Here is a 15379-nt window from a genome sequence, read left to right as displayed (position 1 = left end):
GGAGCAGGAGGCTCGGGGGTAGAGACAGTGCCTTTCCCTTCCCCTGCCCTTCCCGTGCCTCAGCTGCCACTGCTGCCATCTACTCCCCTGCAGCTGGTTAGAATCCGGGAGCACGTGCCGTGCCCAGCACATGGTGAGTGCTCGCCAGAGGCCAGCCGGTGCCAGTATTTCTGGCTTATGTGCCTCTTGATGTTCTACTGGGCTGTGACTTTATAAACACAGTATTGACCGGAGACGTATTACAGCCACGGGCGTTAGTTTCTGTAGAAATCCCCTGGTCAATGATGTGTTAATTGTCCATCTGTCAGCGACAGCGGGTTCACTCCATCACAGGCCAGACCCAGAGGCCTCAGTAGCATCACACGCCCCACGCTGAAAACCCAGTAAAAATAACTATCCAGTGTCACCTCCGTCAGCACACACAGCGGAGCTGACGTCCCAAACCCTGTTTCCCAGAGGAGGATGCCCGCTGAGATGTACCAAAACTTCCCAACAACAGCATGAACCTTAGCAGGGCGGCGGGTTTCCCAGCACATTCCCCACCAGTGACTCTCAAACACCATCGACAGTGGAAAGGCAACATTAACACCAGTGACCCTTGACTGACACCCAGCAGGGACTAAGAGTCCCACCCGCGAAGTCTGCGTCCGGGGGCCAGGATGACAAAGATGCAGCTGAACGATCGGTGCTCAGACCCAGCCAGTTATCAAAGAGCCTCTTGAACGCGCTTCTTCCCTCCCTGATGTTAGAACTTGGCAATGCTTGTGACCTCGCGGGGGCCTGGGACCGCTGGCAGGCTGCCTCTGCTCTGCATGGCCTCAGAGGGGACTTACCATCACGTAACTCTTCAGACCCCACCCACGGCTTTGGGCTACAGGCCTCGTCAAGGGGGTTTTTGTCCTTTCCACTGAGCCTCTGAAGCCTGGCCCTTCTAGAAAGCTGTTCTCCAGCTCTCAGTGCCTCCAGAGCCCGTGGGGATGGCTGGGAGGGGAGAAAAGGCTGCGGAGGCACTTAGCAAGTGAAAATCTCTGTGAAACCCCAGTCATGGGAAGCCGAGGGGTGTGACATTCCATGCTGGCAACGGCCCCCTTTCCACCGGCTCGTGGGGCAGTCGGGCTTGGTGCTCAGGACACAGCAGGAGCTGTGGAGTTCACACCTGGCCTTCAGAGTGGCTTTTCCTGAGCACAGCTAGGGCAAGAGGGGGAAAATATCCAGAGAGTACATCACGGGCCTTCTGGTTCGGCTGCCCTGGTGTCCAGCCACCTCACTGGCGCCGTTCGGGCCCCGTGGGGAGAAGAGCAGCCAGCACAGGAGCAGGCCCCCAGGGGGCTGACCGCCCGTTAGCGCACCCTGCTCCGCAAGCGAAACGCGCAGACTCGGCCTCTGGCCTCGAGCGCGCCACCTCCCTGCTCTGGGAACCACTCTCTGACTGCCCTGGGCTCTCGAGGGCCCGCACACAGTCTGACCAGACTTGGGAAAACATGCCTGAGGTTTGGGAGAGAAACAGGATGAGGCCCGTCCCCTCCTTCCCGGTGCTTCTTTCTCAGGGGATTAAGTTCCAAAGTCAGCAGTTAAAGGGAAGAAAGCCTAGAATAGTCAAAATTCCCTGGAAAGTCTTAAGTGGCACCTCTGGTCTATCTGTGTGGGTTTCTGTGTGCAACTCTGAGTGGCCATTCTCCGGCAAGCTGAAGCTGGAGAACCTCCGAGCTCGGTCAGGAGAAGGAAGTCGGCATGCAGGTGTCTGGGCCCGCAAGTGAACCGGAAAATTCCTGGGGCGGAGTGGGATGCTAGCAGAAATTGGTTTCAAGAAATTTAACACTAATCAACCCAGAGTTGTTTAATGAACAATACTAGTAAAAGGCATTGATTCCCCCGACTGGCACCCCTGAAAAGCAGGGAAAGAAAACACACTCTGCTTTCCTTTTCTTCCTTACCATTGGTGTGTTTACTAAAGCTGGGGAACTCTCTCTCAGGCCAAATGCGGCCCCCGGCCTATTTCGTTAAAGTTTTATTGGCACACAGCCATGCGCATTTGCTCACATATTATGTGGCTGCTTTCATATTGCCTTTTTTTTTTTTTTTTTTTAAGCAGAGCTGAGGTGTTGAGTAAGGGGCTATAATAAAGCTGAAAATATTTTTATCTGGCCCTTTATAGAAAAAGTTTGTTAACCCTGCTATGTTCGTTTTATGTCTGTAGCCATTAGGATTGTTTTTGTGGTCTCTCTTTATATATGAATGACCTTTGTCATGTAACCTGAAAACATGACCTATTTCTTTTATGGAGTTTTAAAGAAAAATGTATAATTTTTATATACTTACATATAAGTAAGTATATCTTACATCTGTCTGTCTTTTCTTTCTGGTTTCAGCCCTGGGTGTCACTTTTAGAAGTCACCCTGAGGTTGTAGCCGTGTTCGACATCCGTGTTTTCATCATGGCCCCTCTCTATAAGGGTAACAAAAGGTCAGGGGTGCTTGTGGCAGACTGAACACTGCTGGCCTCAATTCTGTTCTGAGAAAGTGATTCTCAGTGACCACCTTAACCACTCAGCACACGCGCCTCTGCTCATTCAGCTAGCAGAGGCTGCCCTGGTCTTTCCGGACTCATACAAATGATGCTGAGGGTTCCAGGGCCCCAGGAGAAAGCTGATGGCTAGCAAACCTCACAGCACAGTCTCTCTACCCGTAAGGTGAAGCCATATCATTAATGTACAGGTTAATAAAATGGCTGTGGGTTCAATCCTGATCCCTCCCCCTTCACCTGTTATGCCAGGTGACTGCCTGTCTTTCTCCGTCTATAAAAGGACGACTGTATCGCTAGGTGTGGTCTGAGAAGTGACTGAGGGCTTGGTGCAGTGTCTGGCACACAGCTCTGAAAAAAAGTGAACAGCTTATATTCTTTAATGGAGAAGCAGCTCCAGGCAAACAACTTACCAACAACCCATTTGTCAGCTGGATAAGAGAAAAACCAGGTGGCCTGGGCTGGTGGTGTGGGGTCCTCATGGTGGGCTAAGCTGCATGCTGCCGTGCACGGCTCAGCGAGCAGACAGGTGACTCGGATAAGGTGGCCCAGGAGGGGCAGAGAGCCTGGAGGACTCAGAGTTTGCTTCTGGAGGGAGTCAGGACCCCAGGGAAGGAACGTAAGGTGGCTTCCGGGCAAAGGCAATACTCAGGAAGGGGAGCAGGAGGGAAGTCAGGATATGGACAGGGAGAGGAGCCATTTGGTGAACTGCCCGTGGCCGGATTTGGGAAGAGGTGGCATGTGATGGGTGCCCAGGATGCTCACTGGAAGAAGGACATACTGATGGCTGACCCGGCAGAGTGGGCTTCCACACTCAGACCTCAAGAGTCCGACTTGGAGCCACATCCCAGTGTGGACAGTGTGTCCTGAGGCTACCGAACCTCTTGCTAAGCTCTCCTTTCTCATTAATATGTTATTCAGTGCTTCCCAGTACCAGGGCATCTTCACGAGCCCGGGGTGCCGGAGGGGACAAGAAAACAAAAGAGCTAGGATCGTGAACCGCTGGGAGCTGGTGTATGGGGGAGACACGGAGGCTGAGCACCACAGGCAGGGAGGGGGCCCTGCTGATAGTCCCCAGGGCCAGGTGGGGTCACTGCTGATTGTCCCCAGGGCCGGGGCCAAGCCGAGGCCCGCAACCCGGCAGAGGCGGGAGGCATGCACCGGGCCTGGGGAGCACGCAGAGCGGAAGCCCGTGGTTGGCTGCGGAGGGGCGGGAGGGCGACAGGAGGCAGGTCACAGTGGGGACTAGACCAGGGGAAACGGGCCCAGGGCAGGGCTCTGGGATAAAAGGGACCTTTAGCACGAGGTGGGGGCTTCCCTGGGGGCTCAGTGGTAAAGAATCCGCCTGTAATGCAGCAGACGTGGGTTCGATCCCTGGGTCTGGAAGATCCCCTGGAGAAGGGAATGGCAACCCACCCCAGTATTCTTGCCTGGGAAATCCCATGGATGGAGGAGCCTGGTGGGCTGCAGTCCATGGGGTCACAAAGAGTTGGGCATGACTTAGCGACTGAACAGCGACAGCAAAGCACGCAGTGGGCTGGAGTGAGGAAGGGAGGCTGAGATGGGACAGAGAAGAGGCGGCAGGGCCAGGGGCACATGATGTCAGCTCCCTGCTGACATCATGAGGTCCGTCCAGAGCCAGGGCAGCGCAGTGGCCCCCCTCCCCTCCCACCCCAGGGCTCGAGGTCGCAGAGGTGGGGCCTCTCAAGTCGGGGTGAGGTGGTCCGGTCGAGACCCCCTCGAGGAACGTGGAGCCCATGCTTCAGCCAGACCCCCGTGAGGCCACAGCCGCGGGCATCACCCCGCGCCGCTTCAGCCACGGCGGGGGCGGAGCGCTGGGGTTTCCGAAAGGTTCCTCTGCCCAGAGGAGCGGCCGTGGGCCGAGGGGCCCGCCCGCGGGCTGAGGGCTGGGGTGGTCCCTGTCCACCGGGCGGGGCGCTTGGCCGCCCCCAGCCCCGAGGAGGGAAACGACCCTTCTGGTGAGCGCGGCGCTGCCAGCGGTTCTGCCCAGCCGTTATTTTTAGAAAACTGAGGCCGTGGAGAGTTTCCATTGAGGATTGACTCCTCTCGGCTTCCTAGGTTGAGAAAACAGGAAGCCCTTCAGAATCCGGGCTTTGAAAAGCTTCGCGTGAAGCCGCACCGGGCCCCACCTCCGCCCCTGGCACCGCGCGTTCTCTCCTGCCCCGCGGCCCCGCCCAGGACCCCCAGCCCCTCACGCTTCCCAGAGGCCGGGGAGGGGGGTTGGGGGGGCTTCTTCAGCCAGCTCCTGGTTCGGGGCCCCTGGGAGTCAGCTGGCAGCTGGTACATAGTCAGTGCCCAGTTAGAGCTGGTTAGCTGAACACATGAGTTCCTATCAATGGGTCCATTCCTGCACTTGAGAACCAGTTGTCACTCTGATACACTGTGTCACTTTCTCTTAGGACATCTGCACATACTACCCTGCACACCAACATCTGCTGTACCCTGGGGACTGGGATAATTTTGTGTTATTTCATTTAAGCGTCTCAACAACTGTAGACAGAAGGGCATGTCTATACAATGTGCAGACGGGGAAACTGAGGCACAGAGCAGCTCCATCGCTAAGGTGAGGCTCACCCAGTGAGGGAGTGGCAGAGGTGGCGTCTAGCACCAGCCACCTGGCTCTGGACCCTGAACCCTCGACCTCTCCCTGCACCTGCTCTCAGCACACATCTGAACAACAGGGAGGGTGCCGATTCGCTTCTGCCACAAAGCACAGCCCACTGATGCAAAGCACTGGGCTTCCTGTCCAGCACCAAGCATGGGGGCAATCAGTACCCGTCACAGCCGACAGCTACAGCCACGCAGTGCTGGGCACCTGGCGTCCTGCGAGGCTCCTTCGTGCACATCAGAACCCAACATCCTCACCATTTTGAAATGCACACACAATAAGGAGTGTCACTCTGTAGAGAAAACCGAGGCTCGGGGAGGTGAGGGCACGCAGCCCGCTCAGTGAGAGAGCTGAGGGTTAGACCCGGCTCATTCGGCAACAGAGCAGAGTGCATGTGCTCTCTCCTTATTCTGGGCAGTGCACTCTTCCCGGCAGGGGTTTTCCAGGGAAAAGCACCCTGAACCTAGGAGGGCCGGTGTGACCACGGAGGGACTCTGGACCCATCTGAACACTTAGCCCTCGCTGCTCATCTCCCATCTCTATAGTTTCAGGATAAGACTTGAGATAAGAAAACGAAGCAGAAGGAGCCTGTGGGAAGAAATTCAATGCTGGACTGGGAGGGGGGAGATCCACCTCCCTTTGATGGGATCCGGGGGGTCTGCCCCTGGGGCCAGCCCACACCATCAGCTGCAGTAACCAAGGTGCACACACACAGATTAAGGGGGTGCACAGCCCTGCCTGGTGTCTGGGCTGCCTGTGACGGCAACTCTTCCCCAAGAACGCTGACAGCAGGCTTTCGTAATCGCCACTATTCCAGACCTTCCTGTCCTGATTCTAGGAGCCGGTGCCTCAGAGAAGCGGGGAGAAGGGGAGAGGAGGGCTAGTTCCTTGACGCTAGTGGGTGCCATCGCCTTCTTGGTTCCCTGCTGATTCCCCAGTCTCCTGGGGCAGGGGGTAATGGAACTTTCCAGGGTCCCTGGAGGATGCTGGTACTTGAGAAGGCTCATAGTGTGACCCGGGAGGAGGGGTGAAGGGGTGGAATTCCTGCTTGTGCTGAAGAGATGGAGGTTTTGTTTGCACTGACGCCTGGTCCTGGTGGGGGCTCCGCCCACTCTCCTTTTAAAGGCCCCTCTTCAGAGCTGTAGGTTTTGTGGGTCAAGCTGTGTTTTGGTCACAGAGTGGGTGTTTTCTGGATGTCCTAGTAACAGACAGAGTTTGGTGTAAGTAGAGCACCTCAGTGCATTCAATAAAAAGGAGACTGTGTTCCCTAAATCATGCCCCGTGGCCCAGCTCCATTTCTGCCAGCACAATTTTTAAAAGTTACCATTTGCGCAGTTTTCACTAACAAACCCATCCACAAAATGGCATCATTTCAGGGGGTAGGGGGGGTCACAATGTGGGAAGGCACTTCTTATGTTAAAAGCTGTCGAATGTATTATCGCAAAGCACAAAAACCTGTTTTGAAAAACAGCCCGCTTGAATTAGGTTCTAGAAAGCTGAGCACATTCGTGTTTTTCCTGCCATCTCACTTGCCCCTTCTCTTTCTTTTGTAGTCAATGAAATCATCAGGAAGGAGTTTTCAGGACCTCCCGTCCGAAATCAAACGTAGAAGTCATTCGTACGACACCGTCCACATCGCTGACCCGGAGCCTCCCAGGCCCCCTCGCCCTCCACCCTAGCATCCACCCTGCCCCGGGGCTGCGGGCAGGGCCAAGTGCCCGCTGAAAGCTGACCTTCATTCCCGAGCTCGCCGCCTCTCTCTCTGCATCCCGGGTCTTGCTCTGAATCCCAAAGAGCATCTCCGTTGACTTTGACGGTGTCCCATCCAAGCCTTAAGTGCCTGCTGACCCCAGATACATTCTGATCAAGACCGCCCGCTGGAACAGAAGATGGGGGCGTGGCAACTGAACCCCAGCCTTCGCCTTCACTTTCTCGGGTCACCAATATGACTCTTGTACCTTTTGAAGGAAAGGAGGTTCTCCCACAGAGCAACCAAAGGAACGTGGCCTAGCTGACAGGCTGGAGAGAAACAGAGAACTCGGCCCATGCTCACCTAGCAGTCACATGGGCCTCACCGTGGATGGGCCACAGCTCAAGCTTGGTTTTTAGATTTTCTGCTTCTGAAGCAAAAAAAAAAAACAAACCCAATCTGGCTTATACAAGCTCACCTGTTAAAACTTCTTGGCCTTAAGTTATGACATGTGTCTGTTTCCCCCCAACTTTCTCTGCTTTCAAAAAGCTGGCTGGAGGGGGGCCTTCTCGGCCAGCTGCCTTCCCCCCCTGCACGGGACTGGTGGGCGTCACCCCAGCTGCAGGGTGAGCACCGTCCACTGCGGCCGGACAAGCTTCACAGCTCTCTGCTCTTCCCACTTACTTTTCTCCAACAGCCCAAGTGATTTTCCATAATGTAGTTAAGAAGAATCTCAAGCATGTGCATTGAATTTTGAGAAGGAATGGCAGAAGGGCTGAAGCAATCCACTCCCCCCTAAAAAATAGCCATGCAGGTATCTTTGTTAAGTGAAGTGTGGTCATTGGCGGGTCCAAGTGTTTCAGTGGGTGGGTTCCTCCAGGAAGAAGGCTGAATCCCCTGTCCGGCCTAGACTCAAAGTGGGACACAAGCTCAGGATTTGGCTCCAGAGTTCGATGGTTACCTTTGCCTGGACCCACTGAAACCCGCCCCCTCCCTCACCCCCAAAGACCCATCTACATTAGCTGCTTCATCCAGCAAGAAAGTGACCTAAATAGAAGCAAACCCACTCCCTGCACAGCCCTCAATTTGAATGCACTCAGCTCAGACCACTGAAAAGGGGTGCGCAGCGTATCCCCCTCACCCTGTTTATCTCTGCGGAGTGCACCCACCAGAGTCTGTCTCCCCTAGAGCAATTTTTGCAAACAAATAAAACCCTCCAAGTTCTTGGCAGGTGAGTTTTTAATCACACAGATGTTTGTTTACACTAATTGCAGAGACCCCAGGACAAGCCAGGGATTCCTTTTCAGATGTTAATTGTTTCTCCCCAGGCGGCATGGAGTGTAAATACTCCTAACAGTCTTCAAAAGGCTTTGCTCAGGCCTTCTGCCTCGTAGAGCTGATAATCACTCTGAGACAGGTGGCAGTTAAGGGTTCCCCGTGGGTTTTCTAAGTTTTGGCTTTGTCGTCAAGTCTCCCCAGAGAGAGAAAACCTTTTGACAGCTGGACCAGAACTCAGGACCTGGTGACCTGGGCCTGCTGTGTGTGGGGCTCCAGAGAAAGCAGAATGCCTCTGCAGCCACCTGTCTGCACCCTTTCAGTCAGGACCTAGCATTTCTTTTCCCCCAAGGAGGGGGACTTTTCCACCCACCCCAAGCAGAGTTCAGCAAAATTCTTTTCAACAAACACAGTGTCAGTAAGAAGCTGACCGCCATTGCAGGATGCAAACTTCCTGGGATGCAAAATTCTTCCTCGTTGATAAAAAGTTCCCTATCTAAGCAGCTTTACCCAAAGAACTCTCCAGCAATACTGACTTCACGGGGAAGGGGCTCGAGCATTTGGTGAGCAATCTATTCTCACTTGACCTGGCTGGGAGCCTTTTTTTTTTTTTTTGCACATGAGGGAATTTGGCCTTTCCTCGGTTATCTGAATGTTTTACCCAAGTGCCTTCCTGCTAGTGTGGCAAAGTCGCTCAGCTGCATTGTGCATGGGGTGAAAAAGGACTAATGCGTTTTCCATCACGATTCTAACCATGTTAGTGCAAAGGGCCTCCTAGTAGCTCAGATTTCTCTACGTATAGATGTATGTGCTTGTGTCTGTAAGACACAAACCCTTTTTTTTCTAAGACATCCTAGCTGGGTATTATAGGAAGCACTTTCATAAACAGCTATACCAAATAACAAAGCAAAGAGAAACAAAAGCATTAGATTCGAGATGTAAACAGGCCAGAGGACGTGTAACAGGGCGTGACGGCAATCAAGAAAGTTTCGTCAGTGACAGAGGCCGGGGGAAGTTTTGCCGAGTAAACCGTTCACGGGATATTTTCAGTGTGGGAAGAGGCAGTAGGGCCTCAGAGAGAGAGAGAAGAAGGATGTGTAAACTGTCAGGATGGGTGTGTTGCACGTGTGTTAGAAGGATCTGGTAGGTGGAGGTTTGCACTTGCTACATCCAAGGTTGTGTAAATAGATAACCCTTCCAACAGCAATCTGCCCTGTTGCTGAATGTAGTATATTTCCAAAGTTTGCGAGTCTTCCTGTATTGTACAAAAAAACTGCTGCTTGATAATATATAATGGCAACACCAAATTAATGAGTATGGTATTAAATTTTATTTTCTTATCTGTATTTTTATGCTTTGTATCTGTCCTCAAAATATCACATCCTTGTTGGAATTAGAAAATATTTATAAGTGGTTAAAAATCTTTTTCAAATGTCTCTTTTTACATATCTGTTGAGGATTTTTTTTTTCTTGAGAGAGGGGATGTATTCTTGAAGATGTGTTACTCATTCCAGGAGAACAAAACAAAAAAAGCCCACCTCAGAGCCCGTCTCCTGTCTCCTGGAAGAAGCCACATCCAAAGGCAGGGGAGGGGTGGCTTCGTGGGAGGCGGAGGCACCTGTGTGCTGCCGGCGGACGCTGCCAGCTCCAGCTCTGAGCCGCCTTCTTGTCACTGAGACCTGGGAAGTGTCTCGGGCCCCAGTAAGTGACCCAGGAGGTGATTCTGAGGTGATAGAACTGCCTGTGTTGTAACGGGGAGTTTAAAAAGGCTCACGTCCACAGAACAGAAGCGCAGGCTGCGGCTTACTGAGCTGATTCCATCCGGTAGACAGACACGTCACCCAAGGGACGCCCAGAGTTCTCCAGCAGAGACACCACCCTGACCGATCGAGGCGACTCCTTCTAAGAACGGGGACGCACAGACGCAGCCTTTCTTGTTTACATCCAGTGGTCAAGCCATCCCTCTCAGGAAGCCAGCCTTGGCCAGCGTGGGAGCTGTCGTGTGCAGACAGATCGGAAGCCGATGTGTTCTCATTTGTCACTCTGGACTAAAGGGAGGCTTGAGTTTGTTTATTTTCATGTCAAACCCTTTCCAAGTGCTTTTTATTTTGTTCAGAATTGAAAGAATGTCAGGGTCTGGTTAACAACTGTTTGCTTTACGTTTACAAGAGGCATGGGGTTGTGACATTTTTGACAAGCTGGGGTAAACCTTCCTGAACTCAGTCTTGGAGGGCCAGCCCCTTGGGGGTACCCAACACATCTTAACCCTGGATCTTGGGCATTAAATCTCATGGAGCCAAACCAGCCAATGCAAGTGGTTTTCCTGCATTCCAGCTGATTGCCTAAGAAAAAGAAGCGTCACATGAAACTCCTCCCAAACATCAGTTTCTCTCAGTTTTCATGAGTGTCTTGAGTTACAGCCAACACCACTGTCTTAACCCTGTTTGAATACAAACTTTCCTGGTGGCTGGTGAGCTAGCTGTGCTCCCTAAGCCAGCTTCCCTCTCAAAAATACAAGCTGGGGTGTTGAGTGCTGGAAGAAAGGATTAAAACCCTGCCTTTAAGCGGCTGCTGGCCAATTAGAATAAACTCCGCCTACTTAGTTCAGGCTTTAGATGCAAATAATGCGATCAGCAGGTGCTCTCAGCAGGCTGACTGACCTGAACCCACGGAGGCTGCGGTTGGGACAAGCTGAGCACCTGACACACAGCTTGTCAAAGAGCCTCACTCCCCGCTATTGCCTCTAGCGTCCTCAGAGGGGAGAAGATGTGGACAACATCCTTGTTAACTCTCCAACAAACAATAAGTCTCTCTCCTGGGGTGGTGCTGGAAGGTTTAAAGATTCTGAAAATCTTGACTGTTAAGATAAGTTTGAATACATCACATTCCCATGCAAAACGTTTTTAATCTCCAGTTTAATGTAGTTTATTTTTGCTATATGTAAAGTATTTTTATACGGCTTGTATCATGATAGTTTAGCAATAAAACTGTTGAAAGCAACGGCCCCTTGGGTGTGTCTCTTCTCTAGAGCTGCTGCTCAAATACCCTTCCATTTTGAGTTCACGTAACAGCAGGGCCTATTTTGTGTGCGTGCATGAAGCGTGCGTGGCTCTCCTGCTCGTCTCAGCCCTGTGAGATCAGCACTTACCCATTTTGCTTCTAACCTCTGATATTATCACTTAAAGAACTACTTATTAGGCTGTGTCAGGTCCTAGTAGCCACGCGCAGGATTTTGGCTGCGTCAGGCGGGATCTTCTGTTGCGGCTCATGGCTCAGCGGTCACAGTGCAGGGCGTGGGGGTCTTAGTTCCCTGACCAGGAATTGAACCCAGGTGCCCACATTGCAGGGCACTTTCTTAACCACTGGTGGTAGTTGGTTTAGTCGCTAAGTCATGTCCAGCTCTTGCGACCCCATGGACTGGGCATCTTCCAGCCTCCTCTGTCCATGGGATTTTCCAGACAGGAATACTGGAGTGGGTAGCCTTTCCCTTCTCCAGGGGATCTTCCTGATCCAGGAATCGAACCAGGGTCTCCTGCATTGCAGGCGGATTCTTTACCAACTGAGCTATGAGGGAAGAGGGAAATCCTAATCACTTTATATTTACAGATTTGTTATAAAGGATACAACTCTGGAGTAGATGAAGAGATGGAAGAGATGCATAGGGCAAGATTGGAGAAGGGGCTTGAAGCCTCTCTGCCCTCTCTGGGATCATCACCCTCCCTGCCCAGCACTCAATTCACCAACTCAGAAGCTCTCCAAGCCCAGTCCTTTAGAGATTTTTCCTGCAGTTTCATTACGTATGTGTGATTGATTAAATCACAGGCCATTGGTGAATCTGGGGCTGACAATTCCAACCCTCCAATCATGCCTCCTTCAGCAGCCAGCCCCCTTCTGGCAGCTCTCTAGGAGCCCCCAACCACCAATCATCTCATTAGCATACAAAAGACATTCCTAACTCTCTGGAGAGGGCTTGCCAGGTGGCTCAGTGGTAAAGAATCCACTTGCACTGCAGGAGACCCAGGTTTGATCCCTGGGTCGGGAAGATCCCCTGGAGAAGGAGATGACAACCCACTCAAGTATTCTTGCCTGGGAAATCCCATGGACAGAGGAGCCTGGTGGGCTACAATCCATGGGGTCATAAGAATCAGACACAACCTGGAGACTAAACCACCACCTCCAATGCTCTGGAGATGACGATTTGAGGAGGCTGTGTGGAAGGAACCCTGACCTCTGAATCAGAAGCCCAAGGTGACAGAGCCGTGTGCTCACTCCAGGTCTGTCCTAACCCCCCTGCTCCCCCACTGCAGCTCTGCTATCTTGAGTCTCTGGACCCCTCCAGAAGCAGCATCCAGGTGAACAGATTCACAGCATCCACTTGGGCCAGCTCGCAGGGGGTCCCACAGCTCTTACGTGAACTGGGCTGAGCTGGTCACCTGGAAGGCAAAACGGTCTCCTGCTTGAACAAAATCCCCAAGTTCCCCCAAATTATTTTTTACCATCAAACCCACAAGCAGAATTAGATATTATAAAAACTAGAATTTTCTGGCTGGCTTCCTCTTTATAACAGTTTTTTCTCCTTATAGCCAAAGCATCTATGAAGTTTGGGAAAAAGTTGCTATTGAGAGTCTTAAAGTAATACAGTTCAAAGGTCATCCAACTCTTCAGCGCATCCCCTAAACCCCAGGGGAGCAGGGTCCCTGCCCCAGGCCCTGTGCTTCAGGGACCACTCCACCCCACCACACCCTGCATTTGGGATACCTTCTTGGGGACCTCCCAAGCCCCTGCCAGTGCCTGGAACCAGCTGTTCCACGTGGGTAGGGCATCCTAAGCATACACAGGGTCCTACATGAGTGCTGGTTTGAAAGGCCCCTGGTCCCCCGCTCTGGGGGGGCCATCTCATCCATTTCCTTTGGGGCCCAAGGTTAGCCAGATGTCCCAGAGAGCTCCAGGACCCATACCTATAGGGCCCAGCCAGTTCCCAGAAGAGCTTCCTGGTGAGCAGATTGCTCCTGACAGCCAGCACAGGATTTCTGTTTTTGTGGGATCGTGTGGCATTGGGCCAAAAGAACAGGGCTGAAATGTTGATTTGTGTGTGCACGTGCTCAGCTGCTTCAGTTGTGTTTGACTCTTTGCAACCCCATGGACCATAGCCTGCCAGGCTCCTCTGTCCATGGGATTTTCCCAGTGAGAATACTGGAGTGAGTTGCCACGCCTTCCTCCAGGGGATCTTCCTGACCCAAGGAACAAACCCGCGTCTCCTGCATTGCAGGCAGGTTCTTTACCGCTGAGCCACTGGAGAAGCCCATGAAATGTTGATTTGAGTATGACTCAAATCACTTATAAATACAAGAGTCCCACAAGAAATATTTTCCAGGAACACCCCCCAACCCACACACTCACCCTAGCAGCAACTCTGCCCCCTCACGATTTTTGCTGTGCCTGTATATACCTGGCTCTCTTTAAATTCACTCACTTTCTGAAGACCTCATGCCCCTTTTCCTGACTAGGACCCAGAATCATCTGAAGCAGAAAACAAAATATACACTTATATAGATAACACTATATGACTGTTTAAAAATAAATCCGTTCTACATTTATGTGAGCTACGCTTGGTAAACAAATTCAGCCTCTGCCTCAGTTTCCCCAGATGTAAAATGAAAATAAGAATAGTCCCCATTTCACAGAGCTTAATACATGTTAACTATTAATACATCTACTAGTTAAAATGTTGGGAAACTAATAGTCAAAGCTGGGCTTCAATTCCCCAATATCTGGCAGGAAGCATTCAGAGCTTTGACGACAGGTCTTAAATTTTTCTAACTGGATAGCTAGTTAGCCAACTAGTTAACTAGTTAAAGCTGCAATCTTGAACTTATCCAACTTTCAAATCCTGAAACAATAGGGAAACACACCCTGGGGCATCCGACCTCCCCTCCTGGGGGAGACTTTGCACTTCTGCTGATGTCCCTTGCTCCCTGCAGCAGAGAGGTGCATACATCTGTGCTGAGAAGGAGAAGTGTAACACTAGCTTATAACACGTGGGAGATTAAGAAGGAACAGGGCTTCCAGGAGAAAACAACGCTGACTCCTACACAACCTTTTCAGGTTCACAGAAGAGAAGGAAACAGATTTCCCGGCAAGAGCAGGTTGACTGTGAAATAACCCTGTGACGGAGGCACAGACCACAAGCATCATCAAGAAATGAAAGCAGAGTAGTTTCTTTTGTTGAGGAGCCCTGGGGGCTGTGATGAACTGGACCAAGCTTCCTCCAAAGAGGGCTTCCCACTCTAAACTATCTCTGCTTCCACTCTCCCAGTAAAATTCAGAAGTCCAGCTTGGTAAATGGCTTCAGTTCAGTTCAGTCGCTCAGTCATGTCCGACTCTTTGCGACCCCACGAACCGCAGCATGCCAGGCCTCCCTGTCCATCACCAACTCCTGGAGTCCACCCAAACCCATGTTCATTGAGTGGGTGATGCCATCCAACCATCTCATCCTCTGTCGTCCCCTTTTCCTCCTGCCCTCAATCTTTCCCAGCATCAGGGTCTTTTCCAATGAGTCCGCTTCACATCAGGTGGCCAAAGTATTGCAGTTTCAGCTTCAGCATCATTCCTTCCAATGAACACCCAGGACTGATTTGTCCTTTAGGATGGACTGGTTGGATCTCCTTGCAGTCCAAGGGACTCTCTAGAGTCTTCCCGGGAGGGCGGGTTTGAATGTGCTCACGCGGGCGCGGGAAGCTGCCCGGGAGAGCGCACAGACCTCCACGCGGGAGGACTCCTTCCCAGAAGGAGCCCATATTAAAAAAAAAAAAAAAAAGAGTCTTCCCCAACACCACAGTTCAAAAGCAGCAATTCTTTGGCACTCAGCTTTCTTTATAGTCCAACTCTCACATCCCTACATGACCACTGGAAAAACCATAGCCTTGACTAGATGGACCTTTGTTGGCAAAGTAATGTCTCTGCTTTTTAATATGCTGTCTAGGTAAATGGCTTAATACAGAGTTATCACCAAAGAGATGGAAACCCTTGCTTCACTGCAGGATTTTGGGGAATTCTTGGTTTACTAGAGATTTTAGACTCAAATTCTGCACTGGGACTTCCCTGGTGGTCCAGTGGCTAAGAATCTGCCTGCCAGGAGAGGGTGGGACAAAATGAGAGAGTAGCATTGAAATACATACATTACCACATGTAAAACAGACGGCTAGTGGGAAGTTGCTACACAACACAGGAACTCAGCCTGGTGCTCTGTGACAACTAAAGGAGCA

The 15379-nt window shown here is 51.8% G+C and overlaps 1 protein-coding gene across 4 annotated transcripts in view; it reads left to right on the top strand.

Annotated features, from left to right (window-relative positions):
* NFATC2 (nuclear factor of activated T cells 2) overlaps positions 1–11114 on the top strand; it is a 160489-nt gene extending 149375 nt beyond the window's left edge. For all 4 annotated transcript variants that reach the window (XM_061437973.1, XM_061437974.1, XM_061437972.1 and 1 more), the window contains one exon: positions 6703–11114. In XM_061437973.1, coding sequence (XP_061293957.1) covers positions 6703–6758 — 56 coding nt within the window. In that variant the 3' untranslated portion in view covers positions 6759–11114. The remainder of the gene's footprint in view (positions 1–6702) is intronic.
* Positions 11115–15379: the final 4265 nt, after the last annotated feature.

This window comes from Bos javanicus, chromosome 13 (genome assembly GCF_032452875.1).
Source record: "Bos javanicus breed banteng chromosome 13, ARS-OSU_banteng_1.0, whole genome shotgun sequence".
NCBI classification, from domain to species: domain Eukaryota; kingdom Metazoa; phylum Chordata; class Mammalia; order Artiodactyla; family Bovidae; genus Bos; species Bos javanicus.
This window is presented reverse-complemented; position numbering and strand designations above follow the sequence as displayed.